Below are 26762 nucleotides of genomic sequence, written 5' to 3'. Positions count from 1 at the left end.
AGATAAAAAAAAATTCTCAGCTCTTAAATGTTGTTTATTTTTGTGTGGCTCATAAATATCATACTTTTCTTCGTCAGTTCTTTTCTTTCCTGATATTGTCCGAGTGTCAGCGATGGAGGGAGATTCAGTCACCTTGAACACTGATGCTGAAACAAAGCAACAAGAAGATATTAAATGGTATTTTAATGACATTCGAATAGCTGAAATCAGTGGAGATCTCAGTGATATCTGTACAGATGTTCAGTGTGAAGATGGAGATGAGAGATTCAGAGACAGACTGAAGCTGGATCATCAGACTGGATCTCTGACCATCATGGACATCAGAAACACACACTCTGGACTCTATGAACTGAAGCTCATCAGCAGCAGCAGCATCAGTGAAAAGATCTTCAATGTTACTGTGTATGGTGAGTCAATTAATGAATATTAGCAGGTTGAATAAGTTTAAATCAACATTCAGAAGTGTTCTTTTCATCTTGTATTTGAATGCTGTTAACACAGTTTACTTTGCTCACACTTGTTTGAAAGTGTGTTTATCCCTTTACTTGTCTATCCCTTTCAAAACAGTTACTGTTAAAGGATTTAATGTAATATTAATGTTTTTAATTAATGTTTCTTTTTAAAGAGTATGAGCAATTGTTCTTATATCCACAGTGCTTTTCCATTGTTGTTGATCATTCAGTCGTCTGTTGGTTTGTGTTTCAGGTGTTCCTGCTACAGAACAGGATCACAAGTCAGTGAAGGAGGGAGAACCTGTTACTTTAGATCCTGGAGAAGTAAGAAACCCAAGTGATGTGATGATGTGGTATTATAATGACATTCTCATCGCTGAAATCACTAGATATCAGAGTAAGATCTGTGAAGATGATCAGTGTAAAGAGAGATTCAGAGACAGAGTTGAGGTGAATCATGAGACTAGATCTCTGACCATCCATGACATCAGAACCACAGACACTGGACTTTATAAACTGAATATCATCAGCGGCCTTCGTCGTATCAACAGCGGTGTCAGTGTGAAGCGCTTCGGTGTCACTGTCAGTGAGTATAACTTAGTTCCCATGAGCAATTTTAAAATATAGTTGTTGTTTTGGTTTTTTAAAAAAATACATAAACTCAGTTATTTTTTATGAACATTGATGTTTCCTTTTGAGCACACGGTGTGGTGATGCTGTTTTAGCTGCTGTTATTTATTTATTATTAAAAGATGCTGCCAAGGTGTAAATATCAGACAAAGTTATTGTTAATGCTGGTTATTATCAGTCACTCTCTATTAATAATGTCTGTTTCTCTGTAGCGGGTCTAGATTCAGGTGTGTCTTCAGGTGCTGTCGCAGGAATAGTTGTTGCTGTTCTGCTGCTTGTTGCTGCTGCTGTAACGGCTGGTGTGATTTACTATCGCAAGCAGCAAGCAGGACAATATGGTAAGTATTACATATAGCTAAATCAACAAGATGGAAATTGTGTGTAAATAATAATTGTAAGATGCGAAAAACAGTATTTTATTCTGATTAACAAAGTGATCTGTTTTTTTTTTTTTCATTATCATTTAACAGAGAGCGGAACGCGACAGGTAAGATCATACTATATGCCTTTGTTGTAGTATGCCTTACTATTGTGACATGCAATGCGATTTTTACAAATCCGGTTTGATCGTCATTCATATGTGGTTTGACTGCCAGTTCTGGAAATCTGTTTCAGTCTATAACAATAACATTTCACGTGGTTTATCCCACTTTCTCACCACACTTAAAATATCCTGTCAATAAGGCCATGTTTACAATTGGTTTTAAAGGGATAGTTCACGTTGAAATTAATTTTTGATATGTTTTATCTTACCTCAAGGGCATCCAAGATGTAGGTGTCTTTGTTTCCACAGCATTTTCAATTTTGATATTTTTAGTTCAAACCGTTCTTGTCTGTCAGTCATATAATGGAGGTCTATGGTCACCACCTCAAAGAGCATGCACAGAGAAGTCCAAATTAAACATGATTTAATGACTCGTAAATGTAAGTACACATTGATGGCCTAAGACACGAAACGAGCGGTTTGTGTGAGAAAACTAACAGTATTTATATTGTTTTTACATCTTCAGTCTTATATAAGTATACTTATAATTATACTTACTTGAACATTACCTAAGTATACTTCATAAAATGAACTTGAAATATACTTCTTTTTAGTAAGGGTATCTTGTCTTTATTGTGTTGTTTCTGGTGTGCAAGATCCAAAAGACACATTTCCTATTAACTTTATTTATCACAATGCTTGTAGATGTTAAGCTCACAGTTCTGATGCACAAACACACCGAAAATCCCACAAGTTTCCTTTCACCCACATGTCCTGACACGCTCAAAAATGTGCTTCACATTACACACCTGACTTCTCTTACTATACTCTCTGGCTACCGTTATACCGGTTAAATTTCTCCACCCAGTGTCCGACAATAGAATTACAACAACAAACATTCAATGGCTCTTAAACAATGTGTTAAATTTGCAGGAAAATAAAACTGTTCTACATTTTGCAAACACTGAAATAAATGCAAAATTCTCTGTGTGTGTTCCTTTAATCAGAATGAAGCTGGTGGCGGTGAGATGCATAGGACATACGTTTAAACACTACTGATGGGACGTCCTATAATCAGACGGAGGCTGCCAGTGAGATACCAATATTGTATATAACCATTTATTACACTGTAAAAAGGACAGTGAAGAGGCTATAGAAAATGAGAGAGAACTTTTTTGAGCAGCATGTTTTTTCTTTCATATCTGTAAGTCTAAATAGGTCACATATCCTGCTGGAAAACCCTCACAAATGTACACAAATATGTGTTTTTTTCTTCAAGACCACACTGAGTCAAACAGCACAGCAGGTTCTGATTGCAGGTTGGATTAAGTCTGAACTACTGAGACTTTAGATGTTGTTACTGGTATAGTTGCTATAGTTACTAGAAAAAAAACTGATACTGATATTGTTATGATAGTTTGTGAAACACTTTACTGAGATTATTTAATGCTGTGCATTAATGATATGGCAGTTGTGCTGCTCCTTTAAGAAAGCAGGTAGAAGAATTACTACTTCGCGCTGTTTGTCTCTTTAGACGTGCCGTAGTTTTCAATGTTTACAACAACCCTGAAACACAGGTGAGCACTTTTCATCATCCTTGCTACACGTTTTGTCTTCATAACTCTGAAGAACTTATGTCTGTGAGTGATCGTTAAAGTGCATTTTTATGACAACCAATCGTTTGAATTACATATTTGTGTGAAAAGTGTTGAAAATGGTAAAGATGCTAATCACGTTAGCCTGTCAATGGCGATTTCCATGTTAAGTTAGCATTCATGCTAATCGGTATATAACCATGTGTGCTTAATGTATGTTACTGTATTTTGTGTTTTTCAAAGTGGTATTAATCCTATGTTAATAAGAATTTAACCTATTCAAGTTTATTAATAAGTAGGCTACATTTTGTAGTTTCACAGTGCTTCTGATAAAGCATCCTAAAAGTCCTACTGCTTCCGGGGTGTTTATTGAAGAACCTGTTAGCCGTGTGCCAAGCTAGGAGTCCTACCCAAATTTTAGTAGGGGCAGAAAAGCGGTTGTTAAATGTATTGGAAATACTTAATGTGATCGTTCATATATTTGATTCTTTACGGAGCCCCTCTAGTCCCACTTTGGTAAAAAAAATTAATTATAACTATCTTGTGGCCTCAAGATAGTAACTCGTGGCCTCAAGATAGTAACTCGTGGCCTCGAGATAGTAACTCGTGGCCTCGAGATAGTAACTCGTGGCCTCGAGATAGTAACTCGTGGCCACGAGTGCAAATTTCTGTGTTTCTGTGGCCACGAGATAGTAACTCGTGGCCACGAGTTACTATCTTGAGTAACTCGAGATAGTAATTCATTCACCGCCGGTACTATCTTGTGGCCACGAGTTACTATCTTGAGGCCACGAGTTACTATCTTGAGGCCAGGAGTTACTATCTTGAGGCCACGAGTTACTATCTTGTGGCCACGAGTTACTATCTTGTGGCCACGAGTTACTATCTTGTGGCCACGAGTTACTATCTTGTGGCCACGAGTTACTATCTTGTGGCCACGAGTTAGTATCTTGAGGCCACGAGTTACTATCTTGTGGCCACGAGTTAGTATCTTGAGGCCACGAGTTACAATCTTGAGGCCACAAGATAGTTATAATTAATTTTTTTTACCAAAGTGGGACTAGAGGGGCTCCGTAATTCTTTGACATTATTTGACAATTTTTATCTGAAATTTTGCAAATGATTTCATTCACTGCCGGTGTAGCAGTCGATTCTGTTCCCTACCGGAATTCCTGTTCCCTTTACGCAATCATACTACAAGTCATGCGTAGTTGCCGAGTTACCATACGTACCACCAGAACTGAATACGAGCAAGAAGCACAATTGGATGTACGGGAAGCCAAAAGGTTAAAAAAGTATTGCATTTTTTTCCCCGAAACTTGTAGCCCTAATGGGCTATATGCACGCATAAATTCCGCATTTGACGCAAGGATGCTCGTCCATTTCCGGTTGTGGAGATTAAAGCGGAGGAAAACCGAGGAAAACGGGATTATGGCAGATTCTTCAAAATTTACTGTCCTCCAGTCTTTGAAATGAAACGTACATACTTTTAGATGTAATTTTATATATAGTTATATTTATTTAATATAATTTTAAAAATAAGCATAAACACAACGAGGGGTGTCTGTTTTATCTGTTTTTGTGACTAACGTTTCTTTAGTATAACCATGGAGTATAAAATTCAATATAAATTCTCGGTATTGCATTGGACTCTATGATCGGCGGAAGTTATCGAGCATCCCTAATGCTTCACCGGAAATACCGCCGTGCATAGAGCCCATTGAGTTTTCCTATCTGTCAATTCAATCCAGGTTATTTCTTTTCACATTTAAAACGTAGCTATTACTAATTTCAATGTGATGTTTTATATACTGTAAAATACAGATAAGCCTCTAGCGCAGGACTACTTGAACCACAATCATTTCACAGTGCTTTTAATGTCTCATTTTATAAAATAAATAATGCTTGTTTTGAAAGACTGATTTAGAAACACATTTATATTCCATTTTTTTAGATGTAGTAAAGTTGGCCATCCATTGAAATAGCTATTAGCTTTAGTAAAATAAATCTAAACAACAATTTAGATGGCCCCGTTACAAAGGCGCAATGAAAGATCAGGCTAATTTGAACTGAAATTGCAGGATAGGTTATTTTTGATGTTAGTTGCTGGCAAGTCAATTATAAGAAGGCTATAGTCCATGGACAATGGGCTTTTTGTTTGTATCAAGTCTTGGTGTATCACTATACCTCACTTCTGTGTGTATAGTTATCTCTCCACTGTGTAGAATAATCATCATTTGGAATTACTTGCCATCAATTTGGAAATTGGAGGAACATCTGCGAATTGCATGTTTATGGTCTTTTTATGTCAAATGGGTATGTGCCTTGAGTTTTGAAGTTCATGATTACCTTAAACATTTTTGGATCCATTGTTGGAATGTGCCAGCAAGTGAAGTGGTTTCTGTCTTTTTGAAATGACTTCTCAGAGATCTCTGATGCCAGAAATATTAGACTTTATTCACAAACAAAGCCGAGCAACTTCTGCAGCATAGTTGCTCTAACGCTCTGGCCCACTGGCCCACCGGCCCTATTGCCCTATTGCGCTCTAGAGTCTTTTATGTTCAGAGTTATATACATACATCCTCTTCCATAGAAGGTCAGACACCCTATAGATAGTTTTAAAAATACATTTTACCATGTGACATACTGAAATAGTATTCTGGTGTATCAGCATTGGGCTTCTAAATGTCAGACCCAAAGTTTCAGGAACTAAATGTGGTTTCTTATATAGCTAAGTTACTTGTTTTCTAAATAATAAAATCTTCTACACAAGAATAAAAAATTCAGGAGACAATGTTGTGTGGCCATCTCCCCAATTTAGAACACCATTTATTAACATGGTTAATTTATTAATTTAATTAGTGCCCTCTGAAATTGAATTATGATTAGAATGGTACGTTGCACCCATTGTCTATATCTTGCATGTGAAAAACAATAATTAAGGTAGTAATAGCAACATATGGTTTTATTCATATTTATTTAATTATTTTTTATTTTCATACAGGGAACAAAAGGTGTCGCCTGAAAATGTGTTTCTCTTGTGACAATAATGTGAGGAACTGTTTTTCTCATGTGTATTTTGGTGACAATGTACTGATTGTTAATATATTTGTATATTGTTTACAAAGTTGTATATCATAAAGCTGTCATCGCTGACGTTTGCAATCTTTATAAATAACAATATGAGGCATTGAGTTTGGATGTCAACATGGACGCATGAGGCAATTTTGTATGGGCACAAGAAACTGAATATATTCAGACATAACATAAAAACTATGAACAAGTGCAAAATTAATTAAATGAATTCACAGACATATCATTGGAGTGCGAGAGCCATTTTATTATGCTGCAGTAGTAAGACATTTAAATGTTGCGCCAATGCTTGGCCTTTTTCGCTTTCCGTACATCCAGCTGAGCTTCGTTGCAACTGCTACGCATGCGCTGTCAGGGGGAACAGGAATTCCAGTAGGGAACAGAGGTCGAAGAAGAAGCGAAGAATGGGGGAATGGCAACGCAGTAAATACAGAATGCAGACTGTGAAAAAAATATTTAGTTTTTATTTATTTTTTGTGTGAAATGGCGGATCGATCAAATGTGTTCTTTGTGTTAACGCTTTTATTCGACCATGGTAAGACATTTATGTTACAATCTCTCTTTTCCCGATAACGCGTCCAAAACGAAAGTGACCCGGTGTTCTGTCGATTTTTGCTGCCTTGTCGAAAAATGCTACCGGAGCGCGAATTTTATCACAGAATGCCGATTAAAGTCGTATGAAATACAAGTATACAATTTAACGGTGTGAATTTTCAGCCGAAATTTTTAAAGTTAATAATCGACCCTGTGGGTCCTGGTTTGGTATCCTTTATTAACAAGTGCCTCAATACGGGCTCAGTTCCAATTAATCTTAAAGTGGCTACGGTCACTCCCTTGCTCAAGAAGCCTTCACTGGATCCATCTGTGCTACAAAATTACCGACACATCTCTGTCTTGCCTTTTATTTCCAAGGTATTGGAGAAAATAGTGTTTAATCAACTCCAGCACTTTCTTCTAAATAACTGTATTTATGATACTTTTCAATCTGGGTTCAGGGCTGCTCACAGCACTGAGTCTGCCCTTCTGCGAGTGCTAAACGACATCTTAATCTCCACTGATTCTGGTGATTCTGTGGTTCTAATTCTCTTAGACCTTTCGGCAGCTTTTGACACCGTTGACCACCCTACCCTGTTGGACTTGAGACTGAGGTGGGACTAAAAGCTTCTGTCTTATCATGGTTTCCGTCGTACCTTTCCGACAGAAAGTTTTTAGTTAAGATGGGTAATTTCTCCAGCTCCACGGCCCCTCTAACCTGTGGTCTTCCACAGGGCTCTGTTCTGGCTCCCTCTCTATTTTCTCTTTACATGCTTCCGTTGGGCACTATTTTAAGGAAACACAGTGTATCATTTCATCTGTATGCGGACGACACCCAAATTTACATTCCATTCAAGAAAAATGACCCTGCAGCATTAAACTGTCTTCTACTATGCCTAGAGGAAGTGAAGGCATGGCTGGCCCAAAACTTCCTCTCCCTAAATAGTGATAAGACCGAGGTCATTGTCTTCAGCCCGAGTGAAAGGTCTCAGTGCTTAAGCCCAGACTTGGGGAGCTTAGCCCCCTTTAAATCGACAGGAGTGCGAAATTTGGGTGTTCTTATTGACCAGTCGTTAAAACTTGACAAACACATATCAGGTGTCATCAGCTCCGGTTTCTACCAACTACGTCTATTATCTAAAATCAAAGGCTTTCTTACTCCGACAACCCTGGAAATGGCAGTTCATGCTGTCATCACGTGTAGGCTCGACTATTGCAATTCACTCTATTGTGGGATATCTGCTTCTCAAATTGCCCATCTTCAGCTGGTCCAAAACGCTGCGGCTAGACTTATTTCCAACTGTCGCAAATATGACCACATCACTCCAATTCTTGAGTCTTTACACTGGCTACCTGTCCGGCAGAGAATTGATTTTAAAGTCCTACTATTTGTCTTCAAATTGCTACATAGCCTAGCCCCAGCCTATCTCTCCGAACTTATTCATCCCTATATTCCATCCAGAAGCCTAAGATCCCACGACCAGGCTCTGCTGGTAGTCCCTCGTGTCAGACTTAAGCGCAGAGAGGAGCGTGCTTTTGCTGTGGCAGGGCCCCGTCTGTGGAACACCCTGCCCCTAGAGATTTGAACGGCCCCAAACCTGTCTATTTTTAAATCTTTGGTGAAAACCTACCTTTTCTCTTTAGCATACTGATCTCCTTTTAAGTATTTTATTATGTTATAACTGGGTCTCTGACAAGGCTATTTTTTTTCTGTTTTTAATTCTGTGTTCTGTAAAGCACTTTGGTCTGTCTGAGCGGCTGTTTAAATGTGCTATATAAATAAATGAACTTGAACTTGAAAAGTAAAAATTATCATATTATATTCATCTTTGAGTTGTCAAAGTACACCTTTCCTCATAGTAAGTGAAACTTTCAGTTATTCTTTTTCAGTTGGCTGACCGTACAAATATTCATATGGTAGTAAGCTTTTTTTTTAAAGGGTAATTATATATTATAACAGGAAAATGTACCTTTTGTTAAAAAACAAAAACAAAAGTCTGCACATGCGCACAACCGGTACACTGTAAAAAAATATTTTCAAGATTTGTTATCACAACATATTTTCTTTTGTCAAATCAACTTAAATAATTTATTTAGTTCAGATAACATATAATTTTGAGTTTCTGATGATTAAATTAATCTCCTTCATTGTATTAACTCACTTTTTCCAGTTCAATCAACTTAAAATTTTAAGGCAACCAGGTTACTTACTTTTTTAAGTTAAACCAACAATATTTTTTTACAGTGTAAGTAGCAAACTCGATGGGGGTAGCATGAATCGTCAGAACACTTGTTCTTCACACGTGATTTCAAACTAGTACTTAAAAATAAAAACAATGTTTTGTAATTTAAGCACTTAATTTTTCTGGCTTATAGACCATTTCACAAGATGTAAACAAAACTGGTCCAGAAGCACTTCCTGTTTCAGTTTTTTAACACTACATAAAAGCTGGGATAAAATACAACCAACAGAACATTTAAAACCGAATCAAAAAGTTAAACAAACATCTTTAAGATGTTTTCTTTACATGTGAAATAAATAAAACAGTTACAAACTGAAACAGGAAGTGCTTCTGGACCAGTGTTGTTTACATCTTGCAAAATGGTCTATCCACAAGTTTCCTACGCCCCATGAGGCCTTGCGTCAAAAGTGGGCGCGACTTCCGGTTGGAAGTAAACAAAGCACGATTTGACATGCTTGACACTCGTTCATTCAACAGTTGACAGTCATTCAAGTTATAGCGATCCAAACTAGCTAACGATGTGGGAACACAACCTCAACGAAATTAAAAAAGGTGAAATAACAGTACCTTTACCCTCCACAGTAGTTGATTGGGAGTATTATAATAACATTATTAATAATCAATACTCATCAAGGCATGGTGACAGACAGTTGTGCGAGCTGACAAACAATTAAAATAAAAAATACACACTTAGTCATTGTGCTTTGGAGTTTATTCAAAATTATAAATGAATGTGCTACTTGAATACATTAACTGGCACATTTGGTATTCTGTCAACACAGGCTTTGATCCTGAGTTTAGGTGCAACATCAGTAGAGAACAGCCAAACACATGCTGATAGAGTTTATAGAACATTAAGAATTTAAACAAATGTACACAGGAAGATTCGTCGTCTTTTGGGAGGTGATGGAAACTACAGTCATTGGCAGGAACACTCTGATTTTGTTTTCAGCTTATGTTCAAAACAATCACGTTTAAGCCACTGAACTAGTTTAGTCCAGTTATACATACAACCGCGAACAGCACATGTTGTCCATGAGCTCAGTAACGACATCTCTCATAAAGATTGGCGTCTTTAAATAGTAAAATAATTCTCCGAAAAACAGCTAGCCTCTTCGCTAACTAACACACAAAATACCATTGGAATGCTACTTCCGCCGACTCACCGGAAGTTTCACCCACTTTATTTTTTACAGGAGCGCCCCTCGGAAACTTGTGGATAAGACCCTTTTACAGTTGGTAAACATGGTGACGTTTTTTTGTGGGCGGAGCTTAGGTGGAGACAGAAAGATCCCTCTGGTGCTTTACTAACGTTAGTTAGCAAGGATTGTTAGCTTGTTTTTTAACAATGACTGGAGAAAATCCGATATTATCTTAATGTGTAAGGTCACTCAGTGTCCAGGACCGCGATTGTTATTTCCAAAAGTTATTTTTAACGGACGGAACCAGATTGGCCGACCCGTAGCCGCCTACACGCTCACTCAATGCATGGATGATCTGACAGGATTAACGCACGTTACCTCGGTTGAGTGGTCTGACTTCTACACCTACCTTACAGAGAAACCGATCGTAAAGAGAAACTGAGGCATATAAATCTTTAGATGCCTATATGGTCCTGTACAAGACTTGTAAAGAGTGACATTACAGTGCGATTTTAATGATGTGAATATTTTCTAGAAATAAAAGTTCCAGATACAGCATATTAATTTTTCATCAATTCTTGCACCAAACAACACAACAAGATGACATTTAATAATAGTAACAATTATTTAAGCTCCTTATTATGTAGCCGAATCTGTGCTGTTTTACATTGGCCACCAGTTTACACTTTGTTTTGGAGATGGTCCTCACTGCGGAACATGAAATCCATGGGGAGGAGTCGGATCCAGATCCAACTCCTCCCACCTTACATGCACCTAAACCTAACCAACTCCGCCCCCTGATCCCTAAACCCACCCCTAATCCCTAAACCCAACCCTAATCTTACCCATCTCCACCCCTTGGATCGTGATCCGACTCCTCCCCGTGGATCTCATGTTCTGCATTGAGGTGCTACTGTTGTTTTGCCTCCAGCTAGCGCCGTGACGTAACTGTGACATCGACGCAAAAGGGGTCTATACGATGTTCATCAATTTTAAGATCATTCACTCATTTTGTCTGAGTGAAAATGTAAATCAATGATGTTACATTATGAATTCAAACGAATTTCATCATTAGATAAAAATTTTCTCAGCTCTTACATGTTGTTTATTTTTGTGTGGCTCATAAATAACACTTTTCTTTTTCAGTTCTTTTCCTTCCAGATATTGTCGGAGTGTCAGTAATGGAGGGAGATTCAGTGACCTTGAACACTGATGCTGAAACAAAGCAACAAGAACATATTAAATGGTATTTTAATGACATTAGAATCGCTGAAATCAGTGGAGATCTCAGTGATATCTGTACAGATGTTCAGTGTGAAGCTGGAGATGAGAGATTCAGAAACAGACTGAAGCTGGATCATCAGACTGGATCTCTGACCATCATGGACATCACAAACACACACTCTGGACTCTATGAACTGAAGCTCATCAGCAGCAGCAGCATCAGTGAAAAGATCTTCAATGTTACTGTGTATGGTGAGTCAAATAATGAATATTAGCAGGTTGAATAAGTTCAACATTCAGAAGTGTTTTTTTTCTCTTGTTGTATTTGAATGCAGTTAACACGGTTTGCTTTGCTCACGCTTGTTTGAAAGTGTGTTGATCCCTTTACTTGTCTATCCCATTCAGTGACTGTTAAAGGATTTAATGTAATATTAATGTTTTTAATTAATGTTTCTTTTTAAAGAGTATGAGCAATTGTTCTTATATCCACAGTGCTTTTCCATTGTTGTTGATCCTTCAGTCGTCTGTTGGTTTGTGTTTCAGGTGTTCCTGCTACAGAACAGGATCACAAGTCAGTGAAGGAGGGAGAATCTGTCACTTTAGATCCTGGAGAAGTAAGAAACCCAAGTGATGTGATGACGTGGTATTATAATGACATTCTCATCGCTGAATATCAGATCAGATATCAGAGTAAGATCTGTGAAGATGATCGGTGTAAAGAGAGATTCAGAGACAGAGTTGAGGTGAATCATGAGACTAGATCTCTGACCATCCATGACATCAGAACCACAGACACTGGACTTTATAAACTGAATATCATCAGCGGCCTTCGTCGTATCAACAGCGGTGTCAGTGTGAAGCGCTACGATGTCACTGTCAGTGAGTATTACTTAGTTCCCATGAGCAATTTTAAATTATAGTTATAGTTTTTTTTTTTTTTTAGAAAAAGGGCAATTAGAAAAAAAAATATAGTATGTCTGAAAATACATGAGCAGCACATGTTTTTGTGATGCTGTTTTAGATGCTGTTATTTATTTATTATTAAAAGATGCTTCCAATTAATAGTTAAATCAACGTCATACAACTGATGACCAAAGTACAAAGGTGTAAATATCAGACAAAGTTATTGCTAATGCTGGTTATTATCAGTCACTTTCTAGTAATGATGTCTGTTTCTCTGTAGCGGGTCCAGATTCAGTTGTGTCTTCAGGTGCTGTCGCAGGAATAGTTGTTGCTGTTCTGCTGCTTGTTGTTGCTGTAAGGGCTGCTGTGATTTACTATCGTAAGCAGCAAGCAGGAAAATATGGTGAGTATTACATATAGCTGCTGAATCAACAAGATGGAAATTGTGTGTAAATAATAATGTATATATGTATTTTATTCTGATTAACAAAGTGATCTGTGTTTTTTTTCATTATCATTAAACAGAGAGCGGAACGCGACAGGTAAGATCATACTATATGCCTCTTTCAAGTTCTGATCAGATTGTGACATGCAATGTGATTTTTACAAATCCGGTTTGATCGTCATTCATATGTGTTTCAGTCTGATAACATTTCACGTGGTTTATCCCACTTTCTCACCACACATAAAATATGCTGTCAATAAGGCCATGTTTACAATTGGTATTAAAGGGATAGTTCACTTTGAAATTAATTTTTGATATGTTTTTGCTTACCTCAAGGGCATCCAAGATGTAAGTGTCTTTGTTTCCACAGTATTTTCAATTTTGATATTTTTAGTTCTTGTCTATGGTCACCACCTCAAAGAGCATGCACAGAGAAGTCCAGATTAAACATGATTTAATGACTCGTAAATGTAAGTACACATTGATGGCCTAAGACACAAAACGAGTGGTTTGTGTGAGAAAACGAACAGTATTTATATCGTTTTTACCTCTTCAGTCTTATATAAGTATATTAAGTTTACTTATAATGTATACTTAAAAATATACTTGAACATTACCTAAGTATACTTCATAAAATGAACTTGAAGTATCTTGTCTTTAGAGGTGTGTTAGGGTTGTTTTTGGTGTGTGAGATCCAAAAGACAAATTTTCTATCAACTTTATTTATCACAATGCTTGTAGATGTTAAACTCACTCTCAGTTCTGATGCACAAACACACAGAAAATCCCACAAGTTTGCTTTCACCCACATGTCCTGACAGGCTCAAAAATGTGCTTCACATTACACACCTGACTTATCTTACTATAGACGAATCCGACGAGCGTTCTGTGTAGGCTGCCATCTTGTGGCGATGCCATTACTGAGCTGTTACACAGGCATATAGACATATGCACCGGTATGTAAACAAACCTCGGAGATAATAACGCGAACTCACCCTCGATGACAGCTACAGACAGGCAGAATGACTTGTTGGTTTGATCTGTGACTGCAGTGGCCTCCAGTCACAGATGAAGGTACAAACGATCTTACAGATTAACGTCATTTATGAAAATAGCTTGGCAAGCTAGCTAGGCTAACGTTTGCTAACGATGAAACTATAAAAAGATCTGTCCATTTGGCAACAATAAATAAATAAATGAATGAAATCAAATAAACAAATTCATGTTTTTCATTTGTGTCCATTATTTATCTCATTTTCACATTGCAACAGGCAAGGGTAAGGTAATGTTACAGCTAGAAAGTATACATAATATCGACCAATTAGTGTTTCTAAACCATGGAAAGAGGTCAGTATAATAGCAGGAGAACAATTATGTCACATAACGTTACATTTAGCTCAGCCATTTAATGACCATAGCATTTTAATTGAATAGAAAAAATAGCAAGAGAGGAGATTTTGCTGATCACTATATCACATATTTATTATATATTTTTTACTTATGTCATTAAATAATTGTTATTATACTCGAATGTCCACATCTTGTACTCGCCCAGGAAATCTGTGTAAACCGTATGGCACCAGACAGGGGCAGTTGACCCGGGGTATTCACAGTGTTTTCTCCTCAATATTGAAATTTTACTGCCACCATTGAAACAATTTATAACGGAAACTGTTTACCCACTCGACATTATACAAGGGATAACGTTGTAACGTTAGTGACAGTCGTAAATCGCGGGCTGTTGGACGCAAGTTGCAACTAAAACAATAGGAGGCAATGGCGCAACGCTACCCAGCAACAGCTCAGTAATGGCGCCCCGCTTACTTCCGGTAGTTTCGCCGGATTCGTCTATACTCTCTGGGTACCGTTATACCGGTTAAATTTCTCCACCCAGTGTCCAACAATGGAATTACAACAACAAACATTCAATGGCTCTTAAACAATGTGTTAAATATGCAGGAAAATAAAACTGTTCTATATTTTGCAAACACTGAAATAAATGCAAAATTCTCTGTGTGTGTTCCTTTAATCAGAATGAAGCTGAAAGATGAACTGAACTGAAATATGAGAAAAGGTGATATAACAGATGTATTTTATTTATTCTCATTGGTACATTTTTTAAAATGGCAGAATTTGTTAAAAGGGATAAAAAGGTACATTGAAAGTGTTGTTTTTGTTACACGGGCGCCGCCATGTTGGATTTCAACGTTCGACTACGTCACTGGCATGGTAAGCCACTCCGTTGCCTACCCGCACCAGCAGAACAGCCGTAGCTTGTAAACAGTCTGAGGCTCGCTGACATGGCTGAGGAAACAGATTTTTTAGCGACACACTATTTAGAGATGTGTACTTTCGTCAATGAGTACATGAAACGTCTGACAATGCACGAAATGTTTTATTTACACAAGTTACAAGTTCAATGCATCACGTTAACGTTACTCGAATCCTTGATATTCGGGTGAGGGGGAAAAGATCCCTGATGTATAGTTCACTGTAAAGGATGGGATTTTCTCCTTCCTAAATACACCCTCGCCCATAGAGTGAACTGCCAGTACGCTGTTAATCTAAACAATCTGAGAAAAGTGTAACAAGTTAGCCCAGCCGTCACCTATTCGTAAAATACCCTGCTACTTATGGGGCGGTCCAGCGTCTCAGCTCGGACATCCATTAGAGACAGCATAGCCTCCTTCAACACGTTTCTCTCACCGAACAGCATCCGAAATGAACGGTGCATGGTGATGCATTTTTCGCCGATCAATAAATGTCCATGTTGACCTCTCTGCAACAGATCGTCTCCGTGCAGTGTCTATGCTCCACAGCGCTCGCGCCCACAGTCACTTTCCCCCAAACGATCCTGTACTGCAAGTGAAGCCTGAAACTGATCGTCCTCCATGTGGTGGTAGTCAGACACTACCGGCCTGTCCCTCACGGGCTCAAATGCGTAATCCATGCCGTTAAAAGCGCTCATTTTCGTCTGTGTATACAGGACCTACAGCTGTTGTCTATGGCGCTCCGCGGGTCCTACCATGCCAGTGACGTCATCGGAACTGCCAGCGCTAACAAGCGCAATTTTGCGTTGCTTAAAAAAGCTATATTAATATATATTTTTAAAAAATGTTTAGTGTAATTTACTTTTATTTGTCATAAACAACACGTTTTCAACGTCGATATTTTTCAGTTCAGTTCATCTTGAAGTGACTCGTGGCTATGAGATGCATAGGACCTACGTTTAAGTCAAACAGCAGACTGATTGCAGGTTGGATTGAGTCTGAACTACCGAGACTTTAGATGTTGTTACTGGTATCTTTGCTCTTACTAGAAAAAAAACTGATATTGTTATGATAGTTTGTGAAACACTTTACTGAGATTATATAATGCTGTGCAATAATGAAATTGCAGTTGTGCTGCTCCTTTAAGAAAGCAAGTAGAAGAATTACTACTCCGCGCTGTTTGTCTCTTTAGACTTGCCGTAGTTCTCAATGTTTACAACAACCCTTGAAACACAGGTGAGCACTTTTCATCATCCTTAACACGTTTTGTCTTCATAACTCTGAAGAACTTATGTCTGTAAGTGATCGTTAAAGTGAATTTTTATGAAAACCTTAAGTGAAGATCGTTTGAATTACATATTTTTGTGAAAAGTGTATAAAAATAGCAAAGATGCTAATCGCGGTAGCCGGTCTATGGCGTTTTTCATGCTAATCGGTATATAACCATGTGTGGTTAATGGGTAAATGTTACTGTATTTTGTGTTTTTTAAAGTGGTATTAATCCTGTGTTAATAAGAATTTAACCTATTCAAGTTTATTAATAAGTACATTTTGTAGTTTCACAGTGCTTGATAAAGCATCCTACTATACTGCTTCCTGGGTAGGGTGGCCATACGTCCGGATTTTGGCCGGACAGTCCGGATTTTAAGCTCCGTGTTGGGCGTCCAGCGCAGCCTCAAGCCGGACACTCATTTTGTCCTCCTTTTTGGAGTTGATCTGAATCGGCCACAAAAAAAAAAAAAAAAACGCTCTAGAATCTTTATTGAGACGCAGCAGCATAGCGTCTAATGCCGTAAGATCTCTAGTCAAACACATGATTGAATCCAGGGTTGCCAACTCTCATGCTTTGAGCGTGAGTTTCACGCAAAATTGAACCAATTCTCACGCTCTCACGCCACACACACACCCAATTTCTCACGCTGAAGTGTGAACCCGGCCGGTCAAATCCCTGAAAGATGAGTTTATCTATAGATCTACCTGATGTGCCACTCGTGATCGACTAGTTTTACCGCAAATTAGTTAAAAAATACACTAATCTAGAGTTTAGCTCCTAACGGCGCGGACGCAAAGCCAGGACTGGAGCAAAAGCCCGTTTCTCTCTGCACTCTAAGCGTTCTGTTATCACTCCGCTCTAATCCACTACGGGGTTTCCAGTCTCACTCACAGGATAAAACTGCTCCGTGTTCAATCTAATTTAAAAAAGATAATCTTATGTTTTATTTTTTTATATATCACAAACGTCTGAATTTATAATACTATATGTAATGTTCTGGAAAGTATTCTACATGTTTAATAAATGTTCCAGCTGCTTACACAAGGAAACAGTATGGGAAAGCGCCAGGTAAAAATAAGAATTTGACAAATTCTACAAACAATCTTAGTTTGCCAACAGTTAATATATATAATAGAATTATAGATGCAGCACGCGCATGATGACAGAGAGTTTGCACGCGCACGACGCAAACCCCCAAACGTTGATTTTACGAATGGGAATATGAATATTATATGAAATATGAATATGTATTGGGTTTAAAACCATACAGATTTTTGAAGGCTGATAAAACTTGGCTTGGTGGACATGATGACCCTATGGTGCCAGATTATTTGTTTATTTATGTATTTCTATTAATTTTTATGTATTTATCTTATTAAGTCCAGAAATGTTTTTTTTTTTTTTTCTGGTAGCCTTCTGTGCACCCCCCCACCCCCCACCCCACCCCCCTTTTCAGTATTATGGAAATGGCCACCCTATTCCTGGGTGTTTATTGAAGAACCTGTTAGCTGTCTGCCAAGCTAGAAGTCCTACCCAAATTTTAGTAGGGGCAGAAAAGCAGTTGTTAAATGTATTGAAAATACCAATGTGATCGATTTCCGAATACATTTCATTCGCTGCCGGGTTCTTTCACTTGACATGTCTTTAGGTTATGTGTGCAGACATTCTTTGATCATTTTTATGCTGAGTTTATTGATTTTGTATTGTTTTTCAACTTAATTTGTGAAATTGTATTACTTTATACATTGCAATGTTTACATTTCCATGTGGTGCTTTTGTAGCAGGTCCCAGCTAGGTCTCCGCTGGCAGATGATTACTGCCACCCTGTGTCCATTTTACATGTCATTGTGCTTTTTCCATACCCTCTCATGAATGTGCAATTATATAAACGAAATACTGTTACAATTAAAGAAAACAAAAGGTATAATCTCAACAAAACTGTCAAATCAAATGTGTTTCTTCTAAATAAAACTCATCTGTGTGACAAGTTTTAACTTTTTCAATTTAAAATAAAGTGTAATTCCCTTTTGTTAAAACACCTGGCTGTGTAAGATTATTTTGACGGACGTAGTGCTTGGGGTTCAACTAGGTTTATTACAGTATTTTTATGCTTTAGTACAGTCAAAACCTTACATATGGTTTAAGAATCTTAAGTTCTGATGAAGTGGGTAATTTTAAGAAAATTGCCTTCAAAGATTTATATTACAATTTAAAGCTACCGACGCAAATTAATTGCAATAAAATAAACAATTGTATTTTTTATGTTTTCTTAAATTTAAGAATAGTACTAATACAGTTAAATTTCATTTTAAAAATACTTAATCCTTAATTTTAAGCAAATAAAATAAGCCTACGGAAAATAATTCGTAAAATGAGCCTATTTCCAAAAAAGTGGAGTATCCCTTTAAGTGGGCAAAAGGCATCTTTCTACATTGACAGTCATGTATGTATCCATTCAAGTATAGAAGATGTTTCTTAGAATAGACTTGTGTTTTCCCCTGTTGCTGAAAGAAGTTTCAATATTGAGTCATCAGTCACATGACATTATATCTTTTAATCTTATCTTTTAATTTTAGGCTACACACCCACACCGACCAAACAATGTTTTGTTGTATATGAATATGATCTTTATAAAACAGGGACAGGATGTGGAGACTAAAGGTGTGAGATCAAGAACAGTTGAGGCTTTCTAGAAATAACTTTTGCTTGTTAGAGCTGGATAAAAATATAGACACTGGCAACTACAGGAGTATATAGTAAGATGAATGATAGTGATGCATACGCCGTTAATATTTTACAATCACACTGTAAGATCTCAAAATAATGCCACGGTCTAAAGTGCCAATCTTTTTTCTGCCAGACTCAGTTTCAATGTAAAGCTGTGCAGAGCGGAAGTCAAATGCAGAGCTTCATATGTGCAGAAATGGAAACATCTTCAACCACATGGCGCATGCAATTTCACCTCAGACATAAACATCCTACTGTGGTCGCACGATTATTATTATGCTCCCTGTCCACCCAAAAGATCAAAACATTTCTGAACAAAATGAAGCAGGCATGACTTTTTCATAAATTTTCTATTTTCCAGATGTAGCTACATGTATGTCTTATTTAGTTGAGTTAGTAAGAAGCTTCAATTTGCATGCTTGATGCACCAGAACCAATGAGGTTTCTTAAATCTTTTTTAAGCTTAAAAAAAGAGACTTTCAATGTGTAACAAGTGACTCGCAACGCCAAGCGTGATGTGCGGCCAGCGACACCAGTTATAAAACACTCGATTCTTGGCTGTGTAGCTTTTTCTGGATCTTTTATTCCCCTGATACAAGACAAAAATAAGCACCCTTGAGGTAATGAGGTATGAGGAAAATTGCTTTGTTTTCTCTCCCATTCAGTTGCAATACAAAACGGTAAAAACAGGAGCCATACATTGTGTAAAGAAAAATCACATTACAAACAAAAACAGTATAAAACAGAAAAAATACTTTATACAAAACACATACACAGTCTCTTTGAGTGAATTGCACTTAATATTCTTTATAAAATAAACATGATGTGTAATTGTCATCATCTTTTTTCCACATATTTTTACCAGGAAACAAAACGGGTAAAATAACAAAAAATAATCATACAAGTTAGTAAAAAAATAACATTATATACATTAAACAGAGTGCAAATATAGACATAAAAGCATGGGTCAAACAAGGCTGGTTCTTCGCTGGAATTGGGATTCTCGCTTAGCGACTTGTGCATAAACAACATGATTCTCCTCTTTAACTTTCTGTAAAAGAAAAAAAAAAAACCACACAAGAAATAATACCAATAAAACTATGTTATTAAAAATGTGGCTGAAGAATGATTGAGATTCTATAACAGCAATGCAATTTGATAAAATATTTAACAACTTCTTACTGCTAAGTAGGGCTGTCAAAAGATTAATCGCGATTAATTGCATCCAAAATAAAAGTTTGTGTTTACGTAATATACGTGGGTGCGCTGTGTATAATTATTTTGTATATAAATACACACACACATGCTTGAATATTTAAGAAAAAATATTATTTATATATAAAGTATTTATTTATATATAATATAAATTATATATGAATCTATATTCAGTATATACAAGCATGTGTGTGTGTATATATATATATATATACACTCACCGGCCACTTTATTAGGTACCCCATGCTAGTAACGGGTTGGAACCCCTTTTGCCTTCAGAACTGCCTCAATTCTTCGTGGCATAGATTCAACAAGGTGCTGGAAGCATTCCTCAGGGAGTTTGGTCCATATTGACATGATGGCATCACACAGTTGCCGCAGATTTGTCGGCTGCACATCCATGATGCGAATCTCCCGTTCCACCACATCCCAAAGATGCTCTATTGGATTGAGATCTGGTGACTGTGGAGGCCATTTGAGTACAGCGAACTCATTGTCATGTTCAAGAAACCAGTCTGAGATGATTCCAGCTTTATGACATGGTGCATTATCCTGCTGAAAATAGCCATCAGAAGTTGGGTACATTGTGGTCATAAAGGGATGGACATGGTCAGCAACAATACTCAGGTAGGCTGTGGCGTTGCAACGATGCTCAATTGGTACCAAGGGGCCCAAAGAGTGCCAAGAAAATATTCCCCACACCATGACACCACCACCACCAGCCTGAACCGTTGATACAAGGCAGGATGGATCCATGCTTTCATGTTGTAGACGCCAAATTCTGACCCTACCATCCGAATGTCGCAGAAGAAATCGAGACTCATCAGACCAGGCAACGTTTTTCCAATCTTCTATTGTCCAATTTCGATGAGCTTGTGCAAATTGTAGCCTCAGTTTCCTGTTCTTAGCTGAAAGGAGTGGCACCCGGTGGGGTCTTCTGCTGCTGTAGCCCATCTGCCTCAAAGTTCGACGTACTGTGCCTTCTGAGATGCTCTTCTGCCCACCTTGGTTGTAACGGGTGGTTATTTGAGTCACTGTTGCCCTTCTATCAGCTCGAACCAGTCTGGCCATTCTCCTCTGACCTCTGGCATCAACAAGGCATTTCCGCCCACAGAACTGCCGCTCACTGGATGTTTTTTCTTTTTCGGACCATTCTCTGTAAACCCTAGAGATGGTTGTGCGTGAAAATCCCAGTAGATTAGCAGTTTCTGAAATACTCAGACCAGCCCTTTTGGCACCAACAATCATGCCACGTTCAAAGTCACTCAAATCACCTTTCTTCCCCATACTGATGCTCGGTTTGAACTGCAGGAGATTGTCTTGACCATGTCTACATGCCTAAATGCACTGAGTTGCCGCCATGTGATTGGCTGCTTAGAAATTAAGTGTTAACGAGCAGTTGGACAGGTGTACCTAATAAAGTGGCCGGTGAGTGTATATATATATATATAATAATTATACACAGTGCACCCACATATATTATGTAAAAACAAACTTTTATTTTAGATGCGATTAATCGTTTGACAGCCCTACTGCTAAGCGAACATGAAGCAGATTGAGTTCTCAGTCGTGTTGCTTCAGGACCCACATTTTAAAGTAATGATGCAAAATAGTCAATCTTTCAAAAGTAAATTCTTTTTTTATAAAATCAAATATTGAAATTAAGCAATATTACACTGTCGATCTTGTTCGGAGCAAATTTTCGTCTTAAAGGAGTAGTTCACTTTAAAAAAAAATTTTGCTGATAATTTACTCACCCCATGTCACCCAAGATGTCCATGTCATTCTTTCTTCAGTCGAAAAGAAATTAAGGTTTTTGATGAAAACATTTCAGCATTTTTCTCCAAATAATGGACTTCACTGGGAACCAAAAGGTTCAAGGTCCAAATGGGGAATAAGGGTCTTATCTAGCGAAACGATCAGTCATTTCAAAAAATATTAAAAATGTGCGTTTTTGACTCTCCTGTTCGAACTCGTTCATCAAAATGAACGAATATTTTTTGAGTCATTTCGTTCATTTTGTTCGTTGAATCAACCAAATGACTCGAAAAAAGATTTGTTAATTTTGATGAACGAGTTCGAACAGGAGAGTCGCACAGGACAGAGCAAGGCGAGTAAAACTTAAAGTTTGTGCTTATAAAACGTAAAATATTTTATTTGTTTTTTAAATGAGCGATCATTTCGCTTGATAAGACCCTTATTCATCGTCTGGAATCGTTTAAAGCCCTTTGAACAGTTTGCAATGAAAGTGTCTTTTGGACCTTGAACCGTTTGGTTCCCATTGAAGTCCATTATATGGAGAAAATCCTAGAATGTTTTCATCAAAAACCTAAATTCTTTTTTTGACTGCAGAAAGAAAGACATGGACATCTTGGATGACATGGGGGTGAGTAAATTATCAGCAAAGTTTTTTTTTTTTAAACTTAACTACTCCTTTAAGAACAATTATTGAGCAAAGAGTTGAGTACAGAAACCACCGGTCAATTTCATCGATTTTTGAAAAGAATTCGACAGTGTACTTCATTGCACATTTTGGAAAATTGTTCACTCATACGGCATCCCGGTTCATTTTATTTTACCGTTATGTAAAGTCATCGATAGTTAAGTTTTCGCATTGAATGATAATGTAATGGCTTCTATAATATCTAATATAATGCTGTTGCGATCATGATACAGACTAAATGCAGAGATTAAAATATCTTACCGATTTGTGTGCATTTCCTCTGTTGCTTATTGTGTCAACATACGTTATTTCTGCATCACAAGCTGTCTCTGTTAAAATAATAATAATCAAAGATGAATTAGCATTCATGAATTTGACATTATAGCAGAGCAAGCAGTAATTATATTTAAAACAATATTTTAACACGTAATTTTTGATGAACACATTGCCGTTCATAGCAATTTAAATTTGATCACCAGCAGAAAGCTGAATCTTTACACATGCACCATTACATTCTGTATATATTACTGTATAAAAATGAGTTATTATTGAACTAATGTAGATAAGCATTCTGTGTTCGCATTTACAGTGTAATTTGATTCGATTTATGAGAGACGAGTAGAATGTGGTCCGGTGACATTATATGCAAACATTTGCCGAAACCCAGGAACTGCCCACGTCACCCGAAACCAATAAACTGCTGTTTGTTCAATTAAAAAGAAACTAAAAGGCGTTTACTACTAAAAATATAACATTTAAAGTATTTTTTTTTATTTATAAAAAAAGCTGTAGGTAACACTTGCCTTCTTGATGTTTTAATCTTTGTTTTTTACAGATGCAGAAGATCCAAACTGCAACAATAATCATCAGAGATCCAGCAGAGATCAACACTATTAGAGACCTTAAGACTGGAGGACCTGAAGGAGACATTAATGTAAGTGAGTGCATCAGTGTGATCTACACCAGAAGACAGAGATCAGGTCAGTAAACACACACACACACACACATATCTGATGAGTGGTGGTGTACCTGCACATGTGTGTGTGCAGAGTGTGTTGATGTCCAGATGTGTGGTCTGGTTGCTGATGGGATTGTTCAGCACACAGCTGTAGGTGTTTTTATCCTGATATTCCACCTCCAGAGGTAGAGAGAGACTGATGCTGAGATCACACACACTGATGCTGGACAATACACTCATTCCTGCGTACCAGGACAGAGTCGCATCACACACACTCAACACTGATGATGAACACACCACTGAACAATTTGAAGAACATCGTGAAGAGTTACTGATGATGACAGGAACAGGCAGACGAGCTGAGAAACACGAGAGAATAAAGAGAAATCTGGATAAATGTAATCAACAATCATATTTTTGGATCAGTGTGTTGAGTGAGTGTTTAGTGTGTTGACAGTTAGTTATTGTGTCTGTAATCTCATAATATAAATGATTAAACATTTCAATATGTCTCTACTCACCATAGACTGAAACATTGAACGTTTTAAATAAAAGTTTAGCTCCAAATATCTGTAGTTTATAAACTCCAGTGTGTTCAGTTGTGGTGTGTGTGATGGTCAGAGATCCAGTTTGATCGTCCAGCTTCAGTCTGTCTCTGAATCTCCCATCAGGAACATTAGATGTGGAGAAAATTTGCTTCTTTTTTTTAATTTTAGCTATGATAGATTTTTCAGCTCCAAATGTCCATGTTATGTCGTCATTCCGTATTTCATTAATATCAGTGTTTAGAGTGACAGAATCTCCCTCCATCAAGTACACTGACTGTAATGTATTTGTTTCGGCCCCAAACACACCTAAAGAACATGAAGATAGACAGATTAAGATTGATTTACAAAACCTGAAATCAGATATAGATTGAATTGTTCAAATATGAACAGAAGCAACAGCAAAGACACAAAAGCGAATTAAAAAAGGTAAATATTTTATGTTTTTTATTATTATTATTATCTACTATAAAGTCAAATCAATGTTTGAAGTTGCATAAAATATATATAAAAAAACAATACATGATGATAATGATTACAGTTTGAAAGTACAAGTTAAATCCTGCTGGAAATATTCAATATAGGAAATTCAATATAGAAAATCTTTGAAATTAAGATAAAGAAAATCACCAAAAAACTTTGAGATATGAAAGTGGTTCAATTGAGGTTCTGGATTTCTTAGCGACATAAATTGTATGGTCACAAAAAAAAGGCCTGGAAATTTCCACTTAAAAAGAGACCTGAATTTAAAGTAACACGTCCAAGTAGAAAATAATGTAATCTGAACTAAGGCAGCAGCTTTATTTCCCTGAAACTTTATTTAAACCATAAAATGTTTTTTTTGACTTACCCATCAGACTCCAGCAGCAGAAACTGAACAAAAAAAACATCCGGAAAATATTGTACAGTCCTTCAGCAAAACTTCAGATTAGATATGATCGTCTTGCTAAAAAAACTACTGCTCAACCTGTCCTTGAAACTTTCGATCCTCCTACTTTACAAACACACACACACACACACACACACACACACACACACACACACACACACACACACACACACACACACACACACACACACACACAGGTCTATACCTATATAAGGTATGTGTATTTATTAAGTGATAATGGTGGAAGACATTTTCTTCTTCTTCTATTAACTACATTTTTGAAAGATATAGTTGTGTGAATATGTAAAAAAAAAGTGTGAAATTTAGTCTAACCCCTAGTGGTTTAAAAAGGGTTGTATATATTCAGTTTATTCAATTGTGTGAAAAGATCAAAGTATAAAGTGGAAATCTGTCTGGCATCTCACATAACCAGTTTGCCTAAAGCTCAGCTTTTGAGTGAAACTGAAACTTCTGCGGTCGTTTGTCTTCAGAAATGTTGTTTGATCTGATGGTGGACAAAATTATTTGTGTGAGAGAGAAAGGGTATATAGGGCATGTGTTTTAGTTTGGCGAGGGGCATTTTCCTGCTTCTATGCAAAGCTCAGGCTCTTTAATCTACAGATAAGAAACTACGAGATAAGAATCTACTGTTGAAAAAGACAAGTAGGCTAAGCATCACTTTTGCTCGGAAATCTGTCAGTGGGAGGGGCTTGTGGTCCAAGTGGAAGCAAGTAGGCGGAAACCTCCAAACGGTTAACTATGTAGGCACAACGAATTATGGCAGAAACGAGCAAATCTAAAGTAATTGTAGTTTAGTTGTTTAGCTTCCACATGTGCGTCACATTCTTTATTGGTCCAACTGGGAACATCATCTGTGGTGATGCCAAACCCCCTTATGGAAGAAGAAAGTCACGTTTACAACTTTGACAATGAGCGCTTATTAGGATCGAATAAATGCAGTAAATGCTTTCAACAGTATGTGGAGTTCACGGCATAGTCTTTAAAAGACGTCCAAGAGCTTTGAGGCACTGTGGTAAGGGTGGGAGCTGTGGGAACTAGAGCCAAACTGATTTATCGGCAGACCGATATTATCGGCCGATTTTAGACATTTTCCAAACTATCGATATCGGCAGTTATAATGGCCGATAATTAATATTTCAAAAATAAAACGGATGAAAAACGCTTCAACCATGTCATGAGTGTTGGAGTTGTATAGTTTGTCCACCAGAGGGCACTCTACACTGTCCCTATAGGCAACATGTGCATTGCTGAACATCCCCATCAGTTCTCTTAACTCAAATAAGCATGACAAAATTTGTGACTATCATGTCCAGTTTTGCTGCTGTTAAATAAGCCGAGAGTAAAGCGGAATTAGCTAGTAATAATTACGTTACGTTGTTACAGTGTAGTTGACTGACTGTACTTTTAACTTTTGACAATGTGACTGAAGTATTTCTTTAATAGCATGTGACAGTTATAGCAGTGAGTGAGACGTGTCATGTCTCCTTGTCAGGTAAATGTATTATTACAATGTCATGCTCCATTGAAAGATAATTAATGCAAACCATCAAATGTTCTGGAACAAAGAGGAAAATCTGTACGCGACATTATGAAATACATGAACTCCGCATTCATGGGTTGATCTGAGATACAGAAAAGGCCCTGATCTCTAGTTGCATTTCATTATATAGCCAGAC

General features: G+C 37.3%; 1 protein-coding gene across 1 annotated transcript in view; it reads left to right on the top strand.

The window, feature by feature from the left end:
- LOC120486599 (uncharacterized) overlaps positions 1-26762 on the top strand; it is a 62351-nt gene that overhangs the window by 383 nt on the left and 35206 nt on the right. The window contains exons 2-11 of the mRNA XM_089119119.1: positions 78-407; positions 706-1038; positions 1295-1420; positions 1553-1569; positions 6711-6789; positions 11320-11649; positions 11941-12276; positions 12581-12703; positions 12826-12842; positions 23509-23653. Of these exons, the coding sequence (XP_088975245.1) occupies positions 78-407; positions 706-1038; positions 1295-1420; positions 1553-1569; positions 6711-6789; positions 11320-11649; positions 11941-12276; positions 12581-12703; positions 12826-12842; positions 23509-23653 (1836 nt within the window). The remainder of the gene's footprint in view (positions 1-77; positions 408-705; positions 1039-1294; positions 1421-1552; positions 1570-6710; positions 6790-11319; positions 11650-11940; positions 12277-12580; positions 12704-12825; positions 12843-23508; positions 23654-26762) is intronic.

Source organism: Pimephales promelas, chromosome 2, assembly GCF_988280905.1.
Source record: "Pimephales promelas chromosome 2, fPimPro1.hap1.1, whole genome shotgun sequence".
NCBI classification, from domain to species: Eukaryota; Metazoa; Chordata; class Actinopteri; order Cypriniformes; family Leuciscidae; genus Pimephales; species Pimephales promelas.
This window is presented reverse-complemented; position numbering and strand designations above follow the sequence as displayed.